The sequence below is a fragment of the Stigmatopora nigra genome, chromosome 18 (genome assembly GCF_051989575.1).
Source record: "Stigmatopora nigra isolate UIUO_SnigA chromosome 18, RoL_Snig_1.1, whole genome shotgun sequence".
NCBI lineage: Eukaryota > Metazoa > Chordata > Actinopteri > Syngnathiformes > Syngnathidae > Stigmatopora > Stigmatopora nigra.
In genome coordinates this window covers 9,768,142-9,786,292 of record NC_135525.1, presented here as the reverse complement: position 1 = coordinate 9,786,292, position 18,151 = coordinate 9,768,142, and the positions used below count along the sequence as shown (strand labels likewise).

Genomic DNA, 18,151 nt, shown 5'->3' with positions numbered 1-18,151 from the left:
GTCCCTTTCATTCAAAGACAAAGATTTTTTAAAATATGACCATACAAATTTTGTTTGAATATGTAGCAATCGTAATATGTATCAGAATACTCTGGGAATAAGATTAAAGAAGTGATTTTGTGTGTGGTTTTGCATGGACGAGCGGAGGGATACTACAACCTCCCCGAAAGTAGATCATCGCCTCCGCCATTCGCAAAACTAGCTTCAACATTAGCCACGTTTAGGTAGACGCACCAGTGTATATTTAGCTTTTTAAATGATGTTAACGTTTTAATAATCATTGTCGGAGTTTCGGTCCTGTTTGTGTATGTTTATGGATCATCTGAAGTTGACGTGTCGTTGAAAGAAATCCAGGTAAGGGTATTTTATATTAAATGTACATGTCGCGTGGGGATTTGGGTGACGTGTTTGACGCTTTTCCCTTCTGCCAATTTACTTTAAAACATTTTACTAATATTGCTATATCCTTACTTTCATTAAACTAGCCTGCAGAAGGAATACACAAAGAAGTCAATATATATATTCGAGAACATTAATTCAACAAACTCCGATAACGATCGATGTTTTATTAATAATAGAGGATGTAATATTATCTTGCTTTGTAACTAGTTTTCAAAAGTCTTAAATTGCGAAAATCTTTTTTTTTTAAATTCAAAATGCAATGTTTTTTAATTTTTGAAATAACTGGCAGGGAAGTCTTCCAAAATGCAGAAGTTGCCCTTAAACATTTGCTAAAATAGCCAACACTACTTACGTCCAAATATTCGCATTTGAGTTATTAATAAGTAGTATTGTTCAGAAAAAAAACATTTGCAATACTTATGGGTTACTTCACTTTGTAAATAGCAGCTCCATATGGCTACAGTTCTTGGAACCTTTCACCCCGTTATCTCAGTACTTATAAAAAAAAAACACACACATTTTCAATATATCTCACAGATAACTCCCCTTTAACCAAATTAAAAACCATTACAGCTGTTTAACTATTGTTCTAAAAAAATATATACTTGAGTTTTTCAATCTCAATTGGTTTGAATAATGAAATTATTTCTATGGTTGTAATTTTCTAAGGCTTTATGTTTTTCCATTTTTATTTAAAGGTAACATTTCCAGAATGCCACTTCACGGTAAAATTGTTGTGGTTAAACGAAGTGGGGGTGACGGAACTGAATTCCCCCTCGTTGCATCTCACTGCTTGTTCGGAAGGTAAGCTATTATTTTGTCAGCCATTGTTTTGTTTACTGTTCTGAAGATTGCATTCGAGTTGAGCAATTTGACAAATGACCTAATTTCTATTTCTCTGACCCTCATTGCCATTTTTTTTTAACCCATTTCGTATACATACGTTTTCTCTTAACAGAAAGCCGGACTGTGATATCCGTATTCAGATCCCCCAAGTCTCCAAGGAGCACTGCAGAATTGATTTGAATGAAAATAAAGAGGTAATACACAAGATACTTAACTGGCATTATGGCATTTTTATTACGCAGTAATTAAATCTAATCTCCACAAAGCCACTCATTTAATCCATCAATGACTGTGATACAGGAGATTTAACTAAATAATTAAAAGCCCATATTACAATGCTTCTGTATTTTTTTTATAGGTTATTTTAACAAACCTGACCAAAGTTAACCCGACCCTTATTAACGGAGAAGTTCTACAACAGCCGGAACGTTTGAAAGGTGGAGATGTCATAACCATTGTTGACCGTTCTTTCAGGTCCGTAATACCCAAATGGCAGAATTGATCCAAAGACTCAACATGAGCTTTCATACAAAACATGTCTAACTTCCCCTGAATTTCATTATTTTCAGGTTTGAATACCCTCCAGCACCCACACCAAAGAAGTGTGTTAAAGGAAGAAAATCTGAGACCCCCAAACCTCATCTGAAAGATGGAACCAACCACAACGTTGAGCGACCAGTGGAGCAGAAGAAGGAAAAGGCCCCTAAGGAGGATGGAGAAACTCAAAAAAGCACGGAATCGTCTCCTTTTAATGATCTTTATCAAATGATCAGGAAGTCTCTGGATGTGAAGACACCTTGCAAATCGACTGCCACCAACGAGCAGACACCAGCCAGAAAAAGTCAGGTTTCTGCTATAGGCAAAGCCTCACCAAAAGTGCCTGAGGCCAAGCTCTCTAGTGGCAAAGTGGTAGCGGAGTCAAAAAACAAAAATAAGTCTCCAACATCTGAAAAGCGCAGGAATTCTAAGGTTCTGACTGCCGATGTGACAAGTCCTTGTAAAGATGGAGAAAACGTCAAGTGTACAAGTCGCCAAAGCAAGCTAGCCAAGAAACAGGATCAACTAATAACCAGTCCAGAAAATGCAAAGTCTCCAGTAGTCCCTGGAAAAGGTAAATATTGTATTATGGAAAGTTCTTGTTCCAACATGTCACCCTTATTTCACATGTTTTTGTTTTATCACTTCAAGGGGTTTCCCAAAAACGCAAAATTGGAGACTCGTTTGATTCACCTGCACTGCAATTGAAGAAGAAATGTGTTTCATTCGGAACTGATCTGTTTCCCGAGTTGTTTGACAAAAAACTGCCCCCGGATTCGCCGCTACGGAAAGGAGAGAATCCAAGGAGGAGCCTGTCTCTTTCTAAACCTCAAAAATCACTCTTGAGAAGAGCATCAGTCATTGGTTTGGTTAAGGTAGGAATTAAATGAACCAAATTTGATAGTTGGCAATTACATAGCTGAATGTGGTTGACTAGCAGTGACAAATATGCTAAATCCACTTTTTTATTTTTTAGGAGGCTGAAAGTCCTGCAAAAAAGAACATTACCTCCCCTAAAACTTCTAAGAAATCTCCAAAAGGATCCATGTCCTCTCCAGGGAAGAAGAGTCCAAAACTTAGTACACCATCCCCTTGTAAGAAATTGACTAAATCCAAACCAGCTTCTACAGAAGTTCAAACTCCAATCAAAACATCACCAAAATCCAGGTCCTCTTTCCCAGCATCTACTGAAAAGACATCAAAACTCAGCCTGACTTCCTCCAAGTCACCAAAAACTACTCCAGCCCCCCGTCCCAAACTGGTTTTTCTGGACTTGGAGTCACCAAAACCGAAAAATTCATTCTCAGGAGCAAAATCACCCAAATCCAAATTGTCCACCCCATCATCTTCTGTCAAGACCTCAACAAAACTAAACACCCCGACAAAAACATCTTCCCCCAGCAGAAAATTGGAAAGCCTCACTGACGAATCAATGTCTACTAGAGCATCTCCAAGGTTTACCCCTCAGGAAAATGTCAATAAAACACCAGCCCAAAAAGTCCAAGAGTCCCAAATGGACACTTCATCCGTACAAGGGCGCTTCACTGTGTCCCGTACCAAAACCCCATTACCAATTGCAGAAACATCCACAGTAACAGTGACGCCCAAAATCCCTCTTATACGAAAAAGCCAGAAGATGACTTCACGGAAGACTCCCTTGGCCAAGAGTGGTATCAGAACCATCATCAGAAGAAGCGGCGTTTCACGGGCATCCATGAAAGGTACTTTATATTTAGCCCTTAAACAAGGCGACTTTTTATATTACTTATTTAGGTTTTTACTGGGAAAACACACTTTGTAGAGTAGCGCCACCAATTTCGTTATACAGAGTCCTGTATAATGATAATAAAGGCTTTTTAATTTGAAAATACGGTGTCCTTGAACCTTTTGATTCTCCGTGTAAGTTAAAAGCAGTGAGCAGCTTTGATACATAACATTAAAGCACGTTAAAATTGTGCCATTTGACCTTGGTGCTTTCATTTCTGTTTCAGCTTTGATAACATGTGCATTGGTTTCTTTGTTTCAGCTCTTTGTTCCTGGGCAGACACCGTCAGGTTTGGAAGAGCGAAAATACAAGCCCGCCTACCAGCGACAAAAGCACTTAAGAGCTCTGTAGTGAAGAGTGAAGTTCCAAAGAAAAATGTTTCGAGAGCACAGGTACATTTTCGCTCAAAGTCAACAGTTATACTTACTGTAAGTATTGACTTTTGCATTGCAATGATTAATTAACACTCACCCTGTTCTCAACCTTTTAGACTCCTGTAAAACCACAGCTCAACCCAATGAGCACCGGGCATGCTGATTCACCTGTGACCATTGTTGTGGGCCGAGCATTCAAGCAGAAAATAGCCAACCCTACCATAGCTGCACCAAAAGTCATCTTCAATACAGCCATTTCAAAGAAAAACCTGAAAATGGATGAGGATTTGTCAGGTAATGACATTTATTTACATTCTTCTAACAATAACATGCCTTCTTTTCTTTGATTGTCATTATTCCACCTTTATTTTGAATTGTTAGGAATCTCTGAAATGTTTAAAACACCCTTAAGAGATGAGAAGAAAAGATTGGAAACCAAAAGCAATGTCTCAAAGACACCTTTGGCAGTTAATGAACCATCTATGTCAGAACCTTCTGTATTAAAGACCCCTGAGGAGCCAGGTAAAATGTCTACATTTATTTGAATTTATAACTCAGACCAACCAAAGAAATAATGCATATGCTTTTTTTTAGGTGAAATGGTGGTATCCCCACTTACCCTTACTGGCAAATCATCCAAATTTAACAAGGATGCCATAAAACGCCTTCTTAATATAAGCCAAGAATGCAGTTGTGACACCTCTCCAGTTGAGACGAAGACTAATTCTTTTGTGAAACCATACACAGCGATAGTTAATGCCGTACCGACTCCTAAGCCGAAGACTCCGAGACCTAAGATGGAACGTGTCGAGGATGTGAGAGAAAAACTCTTGGAAACAATCAAGCAGAAACCCGAGCAACCAAAATCCTTGACTGTGAAGAAGATAATGAAAACACTCAAACAGAAGACTGAACCTCTTGAGGATCTGAGAGGAAAAATCCTCAAAACTCCAAAGCAGAAGTTGCAGGAGCAAAAGGAATGCCTCACTGGCGTTAAAAGAATTTTTAACACTCCAGAAAAAAGTCATCCCATTGGATTACGAAAAGAGCTTCTCAAAACTCCAAAGAGTGCAGAAGATGACGATCTTTCTCGTAGTGCTAAGCAGCCTGTGGAGAAACCAGTGGAAGACCTACCAACCCCAGCTAAGAAATGTCAAGACCTACCAGAAAAGCAAAAAAGCACCCCTGCTGAAGGTTTGCTCGAAATTGAGAGGCTCGTGAAGACTCCTAAGGAGAAAAGTAAACCGGTTGAAGAGAGTTTGGGTGTTAAGCAACTTATGGCGTCCCCCAAGTTGAAGTCTCCTGCTTCTATAGAGGACTTTGAAGGACTCCAAGAGCTCTTGGATGACTCACCTGAGGTAAACTGGTTTAAATGGCATAATAAGCACAACATTTGTGGTAGTATGCTAGAGAACTTAATGAACTTAATCCCGATCTCAAAATTCTGTTGATCTCTTACAGTTGCAAGATCAATCTGAAAATAGTGGCCTGAAAGAAGCAAAAGGTATGTTACTTTTATTACTATACATGGATAACCATACTACATTTATTCATTTTTTCCCTAATTATTTTCCCTAGAGCTAAATTTTACTCAAGAACAACCTCAAGACAATGAGTCATCAGTTGTGAATGTCGACCTGCCCCAAGATGACCTCCCTAAAGGTAAGGCTTTACAGTACTCATTAATACTCAGCAAAATAATAATACATTTGGATGAATTAAAGAACATGGGGTTCTACGGCTGAATGTCAAAACTTACTGTGGTGGTAAATGTCCTTAACCCAAATTTTTCCTTTTGCAGAGACAACTGAAGTTTCAGTAGAGTGTGGGTCAGCAGAGAAAGCAGTTTCTCAGGCTGTGTTGGACGAGGAACCACAAGTTGCAGATATGGGCATGGTTCCTACTGAGTCAGTCATTTCCAAGGAACCAGTCCGAAGCAGAAGAGCTAAAATTGAAGAGCTCAAAGCTTCTGAACAAGAGGCGGTAGAATCATCTCCGGTTCCAGTCAGAGCCAAAAGGGCCAAGAAGGCAGAGCCTTCTGAACCAGAGGTGGTAGAATCATCTCAGGATCCAGTCAGAGCAAAAAGGGGGAAGAAGTCAGAGCCTTCTGACCCACTTGAAGAAGAAACTAAAGCTACACCTAAGCCTAAAAGAGGAAGATATGTCAAAAAGGTTGAGGAGGTACAAGAAGCTCCCATTGAATCCATGCCAGAACCTGAGATTGAAGAGTGTATCTCAGTTGAAATGGAATCGGAAATTAAAGGTGATGTTATACCTTTAGAAGAAGAGCCCGAGAAGTTTGAGACAAATCCAAGTGAGACTTTGCTGGAGCCTGACAACGAAACGAGTCTCCCAGTTAATATTGATTCTGCAATGACTGAAGAAGTTGTGCCTTTAGAGACCGAGACTGAGAAGCCTAATGAAGCTTTGTCCAAACCTGAGAGCGAGATAAGTCCTGCAGTTGATACTGAGCCTGAAATGAACGAAAAAGTCGGAAGACCTAAAAGAGGACGATCTGCCAAAAAGGCCACGGAACAAATTGATGTGGTCCCCGAAGCTGCCACTGAAACGTTGAATCCTGAGAGTGAGCCAAGTCTACCAGTTGATGTAGAACCTCCAGTTAACAGTTCTGTGACACCTTTGGAAGAAGAGGTAGTGAAGCCCAGAAGAGGAAGGTATGCCAAAAAGGTCTTGGAACAGATCGACACAGTCCCCAAAGTCACCACTGAAACTTTGTCAAATCCTGAGACTGAAGTAAGTCTCCCAGTTGATGTAGAACCTCCAGTTAACAGCTCTGTGGCACCTTTGGAAGAAGAGGAAGCAAAGCCCAAAGAGGACATGGAACAAATTGATGTGGTTCCCGAAGTTGCTACTGAAATGTTAAATCCTGAGAGTGAGACAAATCTCCCAGTTGATGTAGAACCTTCAATCAGCAGTTCTGTGGCACTGGTGGAAGAAGAAGTAGTGAAGCCCAGAAGAGGACGCTATGCCAAAAAGGTCTTGGAACAGATCGACACCGTCACCACTGAAACTTTGTCAAATCCTGAGAGTGAGGCAAGTGTCCCAGTTGATGTAGAACCTCCAGGTAACAGCTCTGTAACACCTTTGGTAGAAGAGGTAGCAAAGCCCAGAAGAGGACGCTATGCCAAAAAGACCACAGAACAAATTGATGTGGTCCCTGAAGCTGCCACTGAAACATTAAATCCTGAGACTGAGGAAAGTCTACCTGTTGATGTAGAACCTCCAATTACCAGCTCTGCCACACCTTTGGTAGAAGAGGTAGCAAGGCCCAGAAGAGGAAGGTATGCCAAAAAGGTCTTGGAACAGATTGACACAGTCCCCAAAGTCACCACTGAAACTTTGTCAAACCCTGAGACTGAAGTAAGTCTCCCAGTTGATGTAGAACCTCCAGTTGACAGCTCCGTGACACCTTTGGAAGAAGAGGTAGTGAAGCCCAGAAGAGGAAGGTATGCCAGAAAGGCAATGCCAGAAATTGATGCTGTCCCAGTAGATATTAGACCCACAAGAGGAAGGAATGCCAAAAAGGCATTGGAACAAACTGAAAGCGTTCTGGAACTTGCTACCAAAACTGAGCCTGAAGCCAATCATAGTGTTGAAGAAGCTGTAAAACCCAAGCGTGGAAGAAAACCCACACAGCAAGCTGTTCCTAATGATGAGCCTGTGGAAGGTACTTGATTTTGCACCTTACATTTGAATGAAGTTGATGTTGCATTTACTCAAAATGTTTCTTACCAATTTTTGCTGTTTTAGATCTCAAGACTTCGACCGAAGACCATGAAAATGCATCTTCAGGTTCTTCTGAGAGTTTGAATGTAGTAGAGACTGAAGTAGCAGTAGATGTCCCTGTTCTTGTCAAGAAGTCTGTTCGAGGTAAAAGAGGCAAACCGGTAGAATCTACAGCAGAGGAAGATACGCCGGTTGAAGATTCTGAAGAAGCTGATGTCTCTGCTCCTGTTAGAGCAAGAAGAGGAACAAGACTTGAAACAACTGCACCACCTGTTGCCAGACAAAGTGCTAGAAGTAGGAATGCAAAGGCTAAAAACATCATAACTGATGTCCTCCCTGAAATAACAGAAACTGCAGAAACAAACAGTATCCAAGACGATGTCAAGATTCCAGTAGAGGAATCGGTCAAAAAGCCAACTCGGGGCAGGAAACCTAAACTCCCCCTTGCTGAACCTCCTCAACCTGAGATAGAAAATATACCGGACGAAGAACAGTCTTCTGTGAATAGTGAACAGGCTTCCGGGGTTTCGAACTCAAGAGGACTACGAAAGCCAAAACTGGATGCCGTTACTTCAGAATCGGCAGAGAATCAAGATGTTCCAGTTGAAAAACCTAAGCCAGGCAGTAGAGCCAAACAACTTCAAACTGAAACCACCTCAGACTTGGTTGAGGAAGATCCAGAACCTGAACAGAAGCGCACAAGGGGAAGAGTTGCCAGGACTGTTTTGAAGACTGAGATCCAACCTGTGGTTCCAGCTAAGAGGACACGGCGAGGGGTTTCTGCTGCCTCTGAAGAGACCCAAAAACCTTCTCCCGTTCCAGTTCCTGATTCCGAGCTACCTTCTGTTGAACCAGTCAAAAGGACAAGACGAGGAATTGCAAAACCCTCAATAGAATCAGAAGATTCAAACACTGTCACTGCTCAAGAAGAAACGAAAACAAAATTCGACACAGAGGTTGAAGTTCATGATATTCCTAAAACAACCGTCAAAGTACTTCGAGGCAAGAGGGTGAGCCCAAGTGATAGCTCTGAGCTTCTGAGCAAGAATACTGATAAAACTGAAGAGGAACTCTCAGAAAAACCAGTGGAATCCCAGCCTCCAAAGAGAACCAGGAGAGGAGCAAAGCTTGCAAATGAAGCAGAAGATACTGAGCCTCAAGTGAATACTAGAACAAGAGCAAGAGCAGCCAGAAAGTGAACACTTGCATTTTAATGTTACGGCCATGTTTTTTACTTGGTGTTTTATAATTGTGTTTCTTTTAGATGACCAATTGAGCACTGTTGATTTTATTTCATGGCAGGGCATTTTATCAGCAGTTATTTGTGTGTGGTTCTGTCTGTTTTAGCATGAGGGGGAAAAAGTTAAAAAGTTCCACTGTTTTTATGCATTTTTTTCCCCTGTTATAATTTCTTTTTTTTTTTTTAATTGTTGTTTACCTTGACCGTTAGGGCTACAATCTTAATGATTGATGTTTTGTATCCAGAGCATTGTTTTAAGGTCAATCTTTTATTGAATAAAATCAAAATGTTAAGAAGTGGTATGGTTGTATAACATTTTGTGAACTGTTGAGAATTTAAAAAAAATGCATTGAATTAGCCTAAACTGTTTTTAAGTATTTTTGATTGTTATTTCAGTATTTCTACAGCAAACAGCACTTGATGCGGAACTATTTCGCGACTCGGAAACAGGCCGGAATTTTTTTTGGTGTGCACCCGGAACTAACGTCGGTTTGACGCGGAGGGAGATTCGAGAACATCGAACGCCTCCGTCTTCCAATCGACCTCGTGTCTATTTTGTTTTATTTGAATCTCGTTTCAGAATTATTTTTTTTTTACCATCATGGAATCAGAAAGCGACGTAAGAACATCATCGAGAGGTTTTCACTGCGTCCTCTGCAAAGTCAACTTACCAAATCGTAAGTATAAACTTCAAACTAACCATTTTCTGCAAATGTGTCATAAATAACTCGTAATACCGTGTAACATCATAATACAGACCATCGATCTAAATAAGTTCAAATAACGATCACGGCCGATTATAACTCGGATTTTGCAAACATGAACAATTTTCAGTAGTTCATATATAATTGTTTTATATTCTTTATTACTTATGTACACACCTTGCTGATGATTTGATAGTAATTAGATTCAGGTGATAGTTTGACGACTGACATTAGATCAGTGCTATAGACTGAATAGGTCAAGTTATCTATTAAATGCATATATTTTTTGCGTATATATGCGTGCTTTTGATTGCAATGGATGTCCCTCATTTAAACTGGGAAAAAATGTATGTTAATGCCCATGTTTAAGTACCATTGGCCAATTCATCTTGACTGGGAAGAGTGGGCGTTCCCGAATTGCTTGTTTTTATTGTCATTATACAAGCATAATAGGATTTGAAGCTTCAGCATAGTGATCAAATAGTAACAAGCAAACAATCACTATATGATAAATAAGTATTGAACATAAGTAGTAGTTAACATCTATAAGTGGTATTAATAAGTAGTGGCCTGTAACAGTACTAATTTGTGCATTAATGGCCATATCATTTTTGTGTATTAGAGTCCAGCGTGGATCAGCATGTCAAAGGTCGCAAACACCAAACGTTAAGCAACGTGCGGACCACCAGGAAGACTCAAGAAAAGCATAGTGTTTTTGTCAGCGGTATCAAGTCGGACACTTCACAGGCTGACTTAGCTGAATATTTCGAGCAATTTGGCACCGTTTCTGACATTATCTTGGATAAAGACAAGGTAATATGTCCGTTTCGATTAAACTTTAAGTTATAGTTTCATGTCTATTTGAAGATCATGATAATGTGACCTTTTGCATCTTCAGGGTGTATTTGCCATCGTGCAGTTCAGTGAAACAGACGGTACTCAGGCAGCATTGTCTTGCCTAGAACACCGCATGAAAGGTCTCAATCTACGTGTCAAACCCAGAGAGAAGAAGGAATTTACATATATCCCCAAAAAGAAATGTGACTTGGAGAACCTGCAACAAGTTCTGGACCGTCTAAAACCTCAACTGTGTCAGCTTCCCAATGTAAATAATTGTGTAGTTGACCTATGAGCCGAGTCCATTTTTTTAATAGAGCTAAATTGCCAGAAATGTAAAAAAAGTTAATATTTTGTGTGGGTTTCCCATTGGTTTAAGGTTAATGCTCAGATGCAGTACATTGAAAGCCGCTTTGAGCTTGGAGATGCCGAGAAAAAGGCTCGAAATTTGCTGGTGGAACTCTTGAATGAGGTTTTTGTGGAGTTTTTTCCAGGTAAGCACCATCTGGGGACTATCTGCTCTTTCAAATTTTTTATTTACCTTTAAAAACAAAAAATAAAATACGTGCTTGACTGTTTTTGTGCAGCCCACTCAAAAATATCTTGGTTTACAGACAGTCAAATTCTGCCATTTGGTTCGTCCGTCAACACATTTGGGATTCATTCCTGCGATTTGGACTTGTTTCTGGACTTGGAGAACACCAAAGTATTCCAGGCCCGCGCCAAGTCGACATCAGAGGTGCCTTTTTTTCCATTTAAATGCCCCAGGTTTCACTTCATGCTTGACCAACCCATGATTTTTCTCAGGCGGCTGAATGCACTTCAGACGACGGCCAATCAGAGGACTCCATCCTCTCCGACATTGACCTAAGTGCGGCCACCCCTGCTGAAATTCTGGACCTGGTGGCCGCCATCTTGCGTCGGTGTGTCCCCAGTGTCCACAAAGTCCAGGTGGTGAGCAGCGCTCGCCTCCCAGTGGTCAAGTTCCATCACCGTGAGCTTAATTTGCATGGGGACATCACAGTCAACAACAGGTCAGAGTTAGGGCATGTTGGGAAATGTTTTTTTTATTTTTTTGTACTTTTTACATTACAAACTGAGTTTTCCTTTCTAGACTGGCTGTGAGGAACACGCGCTTCCTTCAATTGTGTTCGGGGATAGACCACAGGCTGAGGCCATTGGTGTTTACCATTCGTTATTGGGCCAAACAGAAGCAACTAGCTGGTAAAAAGTCATTTAATTTTTTTAAATTTGTTCTTTTTTTTATGTTTTTCTATTGTAACTTTACATTTGGATCAACAGATGGCAGTAGATGCTCACTGTTCAGTCTATTTTAGTATGTTACATTTTAATTGATTTATTTAATCCTTTATTAAAATAAGCAACAGTGCTTTTTAACTCATAATTGAAAAAATAAACTAAATTACAAATATCTCAGCCAGCAGTCTAATTTGGATCTCAATCAACTCCTGATTTATGGCATTAACCAAAATTACAATATCCTCCCCAAGAAAATTAAAAATAAAATTCCAATTAGAAATGACCTGTTCCAGAAACCTTGTTAATTATTTGATTCCCCCTACAATAACTATAAAGATATTTTTCAATGCTCCAAAAAAAGGAAAATATTCACATCGTGAAATACCTCAATACAGTTTTTATATATTCCAGTGTAATATATTATTTTCTGTGTAACACAAAGGTAACCCCAGTGGTGCAGGTCCATTACTCAACAACTATGCCCTGACACTGCTTGTCATCTTCTTCTTGCAAAATTGTGAGCCCCCCGTGCTCCCTACTGTGGACCGCCTTCAAAACATGGCCTGTAAGTACAGCATTACTCTTAACAGTCTACTGCAAAATACCAAACTCTACTTGGTTAATACTCCAAAACTATTAGCAAGATAGCTTAAACATAGTACCGTATTTTCCGGACTATAAGTCACACTTTTTTTCAAAGTTTGCTTGGGTAACACTTAAGTGCAACTAATCTATGTTTTTTTTTCTCTCTCTGACCACCAACAGCAAGTTGTTACTGTATTGTATTTCAATAAATAAATTAATATTTTCAATTCATTAAAAAGCTAGGGTTTTAGTTGGTCAAGATACCAAATGTGCTTTACTTCACTTTACAGGTGAGGAAGAGGAGTGTGTAATTGAAGGATGGAATTGCACCTTTCCAAGTCAGCCCATCGCAGTGCCCCCAAGTGCAAATACTCAAGATTTCTGTAAGTCAAAAAGTCACTTATAACTACTCTCAATAGACAAGCATAGGCAAAGTATTCACTGTGTAAATCTATATAATATTTTAGGTGAGTAACACCATGACCCAAAAAAATATTTTTCTGTTTAATATCTAAGTAGTGTTTAATATCTCAGTAGTGTTTGATATCTAAGTAGTGTTTAATATCTAAGTAGTGTTTAATATCTAAGTAGTGTTTAATATCTAAGTTGTGTTTACTATCTAAGTAGTGTTTACTATCTAAGTAGTGTTTAATATCTAAGTAGTGTTTACCATCTAAGTAGTGTTTACCATCTAAGTAGTGTTTACTATCTAAGTGGTGTTTAATATCTAAGTACTGTTGAAACCACCAATTATGTTCAAGAGTTTAATATCTACTGTTTTCAACAGTACTTAGATATTAAACAGTACTTAGATATTAAACTCTCATGAATATAATTTTGAGAGCTGGTTCCAACAGTAAATTCCCTGCCACCATTTGACCGGCGACCAAACGTCCGAGCACCCTATAAAACACACGGTCTAGTCTGACGAGTGATGAGAAAGCCGGCCAATCAGAGTGCAGGGTTTCCAGATTTGGCCCAATTGCACATAGGCAGCGTGGTTCCAGACATTTTTGGAACACTAGTCTAGATGATGACCTGAATCCATCTGTGTTGTCTCTACCCAGGCACACTATTGGCTGGTTTCTTCTCCTTCTATGCCAACTTTGATTTTGCAAGTAGCGTCATATGTTTGAGGGTGGGCCGCTCACTCCCCATCACAGACTTTTTGTGTAAGGACGAAAAAGACCCGGAAAAAAACAGCAAACCACAGCCCAGTAAACCCAGAGTGGGGCCTCTAAATATTTTGGACCCTTTTGAGCTTTCCCACAACGTAGCGGGAAACCTGAATGAGCGCTCACAGAAATGCTTCCAGAAGGAATGTCAGGAGGCCGAAAAGTACTGTCGTAGCCTGCAATACCTGCGTAGGTCCACTAAAGGGAAATCGTGGGGTCTGGTGCGCTTATTCACCCCCGGCCGGGGGGTCGAACAAACTCCGACGGACGACCCCGTGGTTAGCATCCCTTTTAAATCGGCGGCGCTCCCGGAGGCCCTTCGCAATCAGCTACGTGCCGCGGGAGACGATTTCCGGTCCTTGTGGTTCAAGAAGGTGTGCGCCTGTGTACGGGAAGTTTTCCAAAACATCCTTAAATGCCATCTCGCGTCCTCTTACGGCTTTGGCGAAGGCGAGGAATCCATCGTTGACGTCTCCGGGGAAATGGACGCCAGTTCAAGCTCCATTAGTACTTCGTTTAATGACGATATGGAGTCGCCTGTTCAGGTTGGTGCCAAGAGAAGACTCTCGGACAGTGATGAGGTTTCGCTTTCTCCTTGTGGGAAAAAGCCAAGGATGTCTAAAAGTAGAAAGCCGGACCCTCGTTACTGGTTGTGGGTGCAGAAACATGGCGTGTGGGCCGGTAGGAGGAAAGTGAGGCGCGAGCTGGTCAAAGACGCTGATCTAGGACCAGAGGGAAGCTGCGTGGATCTGGAAACTAGAGTTACAAGTCGCATTGTGGACAGGGAAGACGAACTGCAGGAACCACTTGAGTTCAAGGTTAGGCCGCAATTGGTAGGAGGAACAGAAAGCACCAAGGCTGTGTTAAAGTTAGAGCCATGCAGCGACCACTCTGGAGTTTTTCAGGACTTTTTTCATTTCCTGGAAGCTTTCCTGCCCAAGATGGTGGAGTCGTTGCTGGAGAAAGAAGTAGGGGAGGACTAAAATGCCTCGTCCATAGTAGTAGAATGTTTTTTTTTGTTGAGAATCAAAATGGCTTTAAAGATTCAATGCGGGTTATAAAAGTGATATATGGCTGTGTTTAGAGTTTCAAAGTCAAAACACCATTTTTTCAAGTAAAAAAAAGTTTTGACATTATATTAGGATTCAGTGCTGCATTTTTTAGTGCCTCGGATTAACCCCAAAATAATGATACATTTTCTAATAGTTTTTTTATCCATTTTAGAAATCCGTCCAGTTATCATTGGTGTCACTATTGCACTATAATTTCCTAAATTCCCTAAAAATATTTGGGTTTTGTAAAAGTTGATGTGTGTTGACTCTTTTCAACCGTAATTTTGAGTGTCTTTGGGCCTTTTTTGTAAAAGTTATAGGTCATATTTAGTTGTCAATTAAAAAAATATATTGATGTGCTATTGTTGGTGCAGGTCAACGTTCCCTAGTCAGGACAACAAAGTTCAGTTTAAAAATAATTGTTAGGGTTAATTAAATTGAGATTTTACTCCAATAAAAGGGTTCATTAATTGAGACGGTAAAAACAAATGGAGATTGTTTGGTGTGTCATTTAAAATCTGGCTCAGTAAAAGTTGTCCAATGGAGACATCAGTGTAATATATTCCCAATTCATCTTCATTGAATGTGTATTTTCAGTATTTATTTTTTTTCCTCCCAGCCAATTGACACTGGAAACCATGCACTTTTTCTTTCTCCCATGCTTGCAGCTACTTTGATATTAACTTTGCTTTTTGTTTCTGTTGAGGCACTATTGATATACGACTGGTCTTACACACCTTTAAGCCAAAAAGTCAAAGTGATTGATACTAAACTATTTGTTTACTTGAGGTGAGCTAAAACAAGGAAGCGGATTTGAGACAAATGTTTAGCAACACTGAAATTTTCGACTTTGCTAACAACCGTAATGAGGCATTGGAATGTATCATGCTAGTTCTAAAATTAATTTTGTTGTTTTCTTATGAGGACATGTTTATGTATATCTGATGATGTTTATTGTTGGGTTCTACCTGACACATTGTATGAATGCAACATTTTTTTAGACATAGTAGTAGTTTTTTAGGTTAATTCAAGAGTAGTGCAAATAACTGTTAGAATTTTCCTAAGCGTTTTTAAACCAGTAACAACAGGCTGATGAAAGTCAATCTGAAAAGTCCATACAATCTTTTTTTTGACATAGTAGTAGTAGTTTTATAATAATTCGTTAAATCTTGTCTTCTTACTTTATTTGTTTAGATCCCATAATTTTCCGAAATCCAACTTATTTGACCAGAAAACTGATTGTTCATGAGTCTATTTAAATATATATATTTAAAACTAGTGACAAGGTTAATTCAAAAGTACCGCAAATAACAGTTAGAATTTTCCTCAGGGTTTTTAAACCAGTAACAACAAGCTGATGAAAGTCAATCTGAATAATCCATACCAATTCTTCCCTTCAAATACTTTCTCAATGATAAATAGTGTCTTATCTCTAGTGAAATTAAGAACCAAATCAAATCATCAACCTTATTTTTTTTTATTCCTGGTAGCCTCGTTCGTAAAGGCCTGTTGGTCACTTGCGTCATCCGTCAGAATTACCTAAAGCTGCCGGCCTGCTCATAAAAGCAGCATCGGGACTTTGGGTTCGCCGCTGTAATTGGCCGGCTCTGCTTTCCGGAAAAGACAAATGGTTCTTAGCCAGGAGCCGGATTGAGTAGTGGCGTTCCTCTCGAGACCGCAAAACCGCCAGAGACGCTCACAATTCCTGTGTTTTTGCCAGTAAATGGCAGGCGTCCATAACATAAAAATATAACAAGCTTTCGTGGTATTGTCAGTTCCCCACTTTGTCTTACGGTGACCCCAAATGGAAAAAAATGCGCCCTAAAATGGGGGAGAATTAGGACTCGGGTCATATTTATGGCGGATGAAAAGCACTTTGTTCACGTTAGTGTCTCCCCGGCGGAGATAAGAAGGAATGAAAACATATCATTTCCTCTTTTCCATGCGTTTTACAGGAAGGTGTCCATTTTCTTTTTCCCGTTGATTGCTCTTACTCCATCCCTGCGTGTGTAGTGTCAATAGAATTTGGTTTTTTATCTTGAGTGGAGAGTTAAAGTCCTGTTATCAACTAAGGTTTTTTTTTAAGTGAACTCGACAGATTGGACTTGTGAATATGGCCATAGTCCTTTTCTTTTTAAAATAGAACAAAAATGCTAACAAAGATAGTTTTAATCCCTTTCAATGGTTGGGCAGAAGGTCCGAATTTTTGTAGGCTTTTTCATATATTTAGTTTGACTGCTGTTTATTGTACATTCAAAAGTTTTAGCAGAAATACATTAAATTGTTTTAGTTTTAGCAGAAAAACATTCAATTGTTTTAGCAGAAATACTTTAATTGATTTAGCAGAAATACTTTAATTGTTTTAGCAAAAATACTTTCAATTGTTTTAGCAGAATTACTTTCAATTGTTTTAGCAGAAATACTTCAATTCTTTTAGCAGAAATACTTTCAATTGTTTTAGCAGAAATACTTCAATTGTTTTAGCAGAAATACTTCAATTGTTTTAGCCAAAATACTTTCAATTGTTTTAGCAGAAAAACTTCAATTGTTTTAGCAGATTTACTTCAATTGTTTTAGCACAAATACTTCAATTGTTTTAGCAGAAATACTTCAATTGTTTGAGCAGAAATACTTCAATTGTTTTGAGTGAATTAAGCACATAGAAGGAATTTGCTAAGTAACCTTATTCTATTTTTGATCAACAAATTTTATTAGACGGTTTCTGCCAAAATCCTTACTTACCACTTCATTGTCGGTTTTATCTTTGCAGAGGCAAACCATAACAATTCAATAGTTATGAATCTGAATCTTGATCATTTATTTTTGAATTCTGTTTGACGAGATTCTACTTTTTCACTAGTGAGTAAAATAGACTTTAATGGTAGAGTAAACTACAAGACAAAGTATCAAAAAGTTAGGTCAAACTCTTGTTTTATTCTGCTATAAACACTTGTCAGCAGGAGGGTTTTTAACTAAGCGCTATCGAGCTGTGAAAAGCGTAAGTGTAGCTTTTTCCTCTTATCTAAGACGTCCGCATGCAAACACTGAGGACGGCTAATGAGTTTGTCCTGTGCACATCGTTGTTTCTTCCCATTGACTTTTATAGCAGCGCAGAGTCAACGCTGAGATGTTGATTACTGAACTAGAATTAAAATGTTCCGGATAAGCCACCGTTAAAGCCTGGAAATGGATCGTTTACACACAAAAGAGGACACATAATGATTATACATAATTATATTTCTGTCTTTTCCAGTAGTATTACTATACCTGTGTTTTTTTAAGAATTGGAAAAATCATTTTTTAATGGAAATTGCTAAGAAATGGTCAATGGAATCAATGTGTAATTTTACAATCCACTTTTAGTCGTGAAGAGGATGGTCGTCTAACCTTTAACTGCTGTTTTAATGCTAGCTGGAGATCCGCTAAAGGTGGTCTCTGGGGATTTATGCCCAAATTAAGTTGTGTTTTTGAAAAGGAGAGGGGTAAAAAAAGAAAACAATTTTTTTTTTTTTACTATTCTATAAACAGCTCATGACAATAGAACTGTCATCAAATCTCATGGGAGCCCCCCAGGACAACTTGTGTTGACAAAAATGTTTTTTTCCCCTCTAATTCTATTTTTTAATA

The 18,151-nt window shown here is 39.1% G+C and overlaps 2 protein-coding genes across 2 annotated transcripts; both read left to right on the top strand.

Annotated features, from left to right (window-relative positions):
- Positions 1-180: 180 nt before the first annotated feature.
- Positions 181-8,947, top strand: mki67 (marker of proliferation Ki-67). Its single transcript, XM_077739564.1, has 16 exons — positions 181-354; positions 1,101-1,206; positions 1,361-1,442; positions 1,607-1,722; positions 1,818-2,359; positions 2,437-2,660; positions 2,762-3,506; positions 3,812-3,942; positions 4,041-4,218; positions 4,306-4,446; positions 4,519-5,282; positions 5,386-5,428; positions 5,503-5,586; positions 5,726-7,612; positions 7,696-8,831; positions 8,936-8,947. The coding sequence occupies exons 2-16, from the start codon at positions 1,115-1,117 to the stop codon at positions 8,945-8,947; spliced, it is 6,177 nt and encodes a 2,058-aa protein (XP_077595690.1). The 5' UTR covers positions 181-354; positions 1,101-1,114.
- Positions 8,948-9,377: 430 nt separating this feature from the next.
- Positions 9,378-15,013, top strand: tut1 (terminal uridylyl transferase 1, U6 snRNA-specific). The gene is made up of 10 exons (XM_077738649.1): positions 9,378-9,588; positions 10,238-10,428; positions 10,514-10,720; positions 10,832-10,946; positions 11,067-11,191; positions 11,260-11,486; positions 11,567-11,676; positions 12,155-12,277; positions 12,588-12,680; positions 13,365-15,013. The coding sequence occupies exons 1-10, from the start codon at positions 9,513-9,515 to the stop codon at positions 14,453-14,455; spliced, it is 2,358 nt and encodes a 785-aa protein (XP_077594775.1). The 5' UTR covers positions 9,378-9,512; the 3' UTR covers positions 14,456-15,013.
- Positions 15,014-18,151: the final 3,138 nt, after the last annotated feature.

Excerpts from the sequence above, each read along its gene's own strand:
- mki67 (XM_077739564.1), top strand. The coding sequence starts at position 1,115 with ATGCCACTTCACGGTAAAATTGTTGTGGTTAAACGAAGTGGGGGTGAC. Across the intron at positions 3,943-4,040 it reads AAAATGTTTCGAGAGCACAG|ACTCCTGTAAAACCACAGCT; the intron begins GTACATTTTCGC and ends TCAACCTTTTAG. Across the intron at positions 5,429-5,502 it reads TGGCCTGAAAGAAGCAAAAG|AGCTAAATTTTACTCAAGAA; the intron begins GTATGTTACTTT and ends TATTTTCCCTAG.
- tut1 (XM_077738649.1), top strand. The coding sequence starts at position 9,513 with ATGGAATCAGAAAGCGACGTAAGAACATCATCGAGAGGTTTTCACTGC. Across the intron at positions 10,429-10,513 it reads TTATCTTGGATAAAGACAAG|GGTGTATTTGCCATCGTGCA; the intron begins GTAATATGTCCG and ends TTGCATCTTCAG. Across the intron at positions 11,192-11,259 it reads GCGCCAAGTCGACATCAGAG|GCGGCTGAATGCACTTCAGA; the intron begins GTGCCTTTTTTT and ends GATTTTTCTCAG.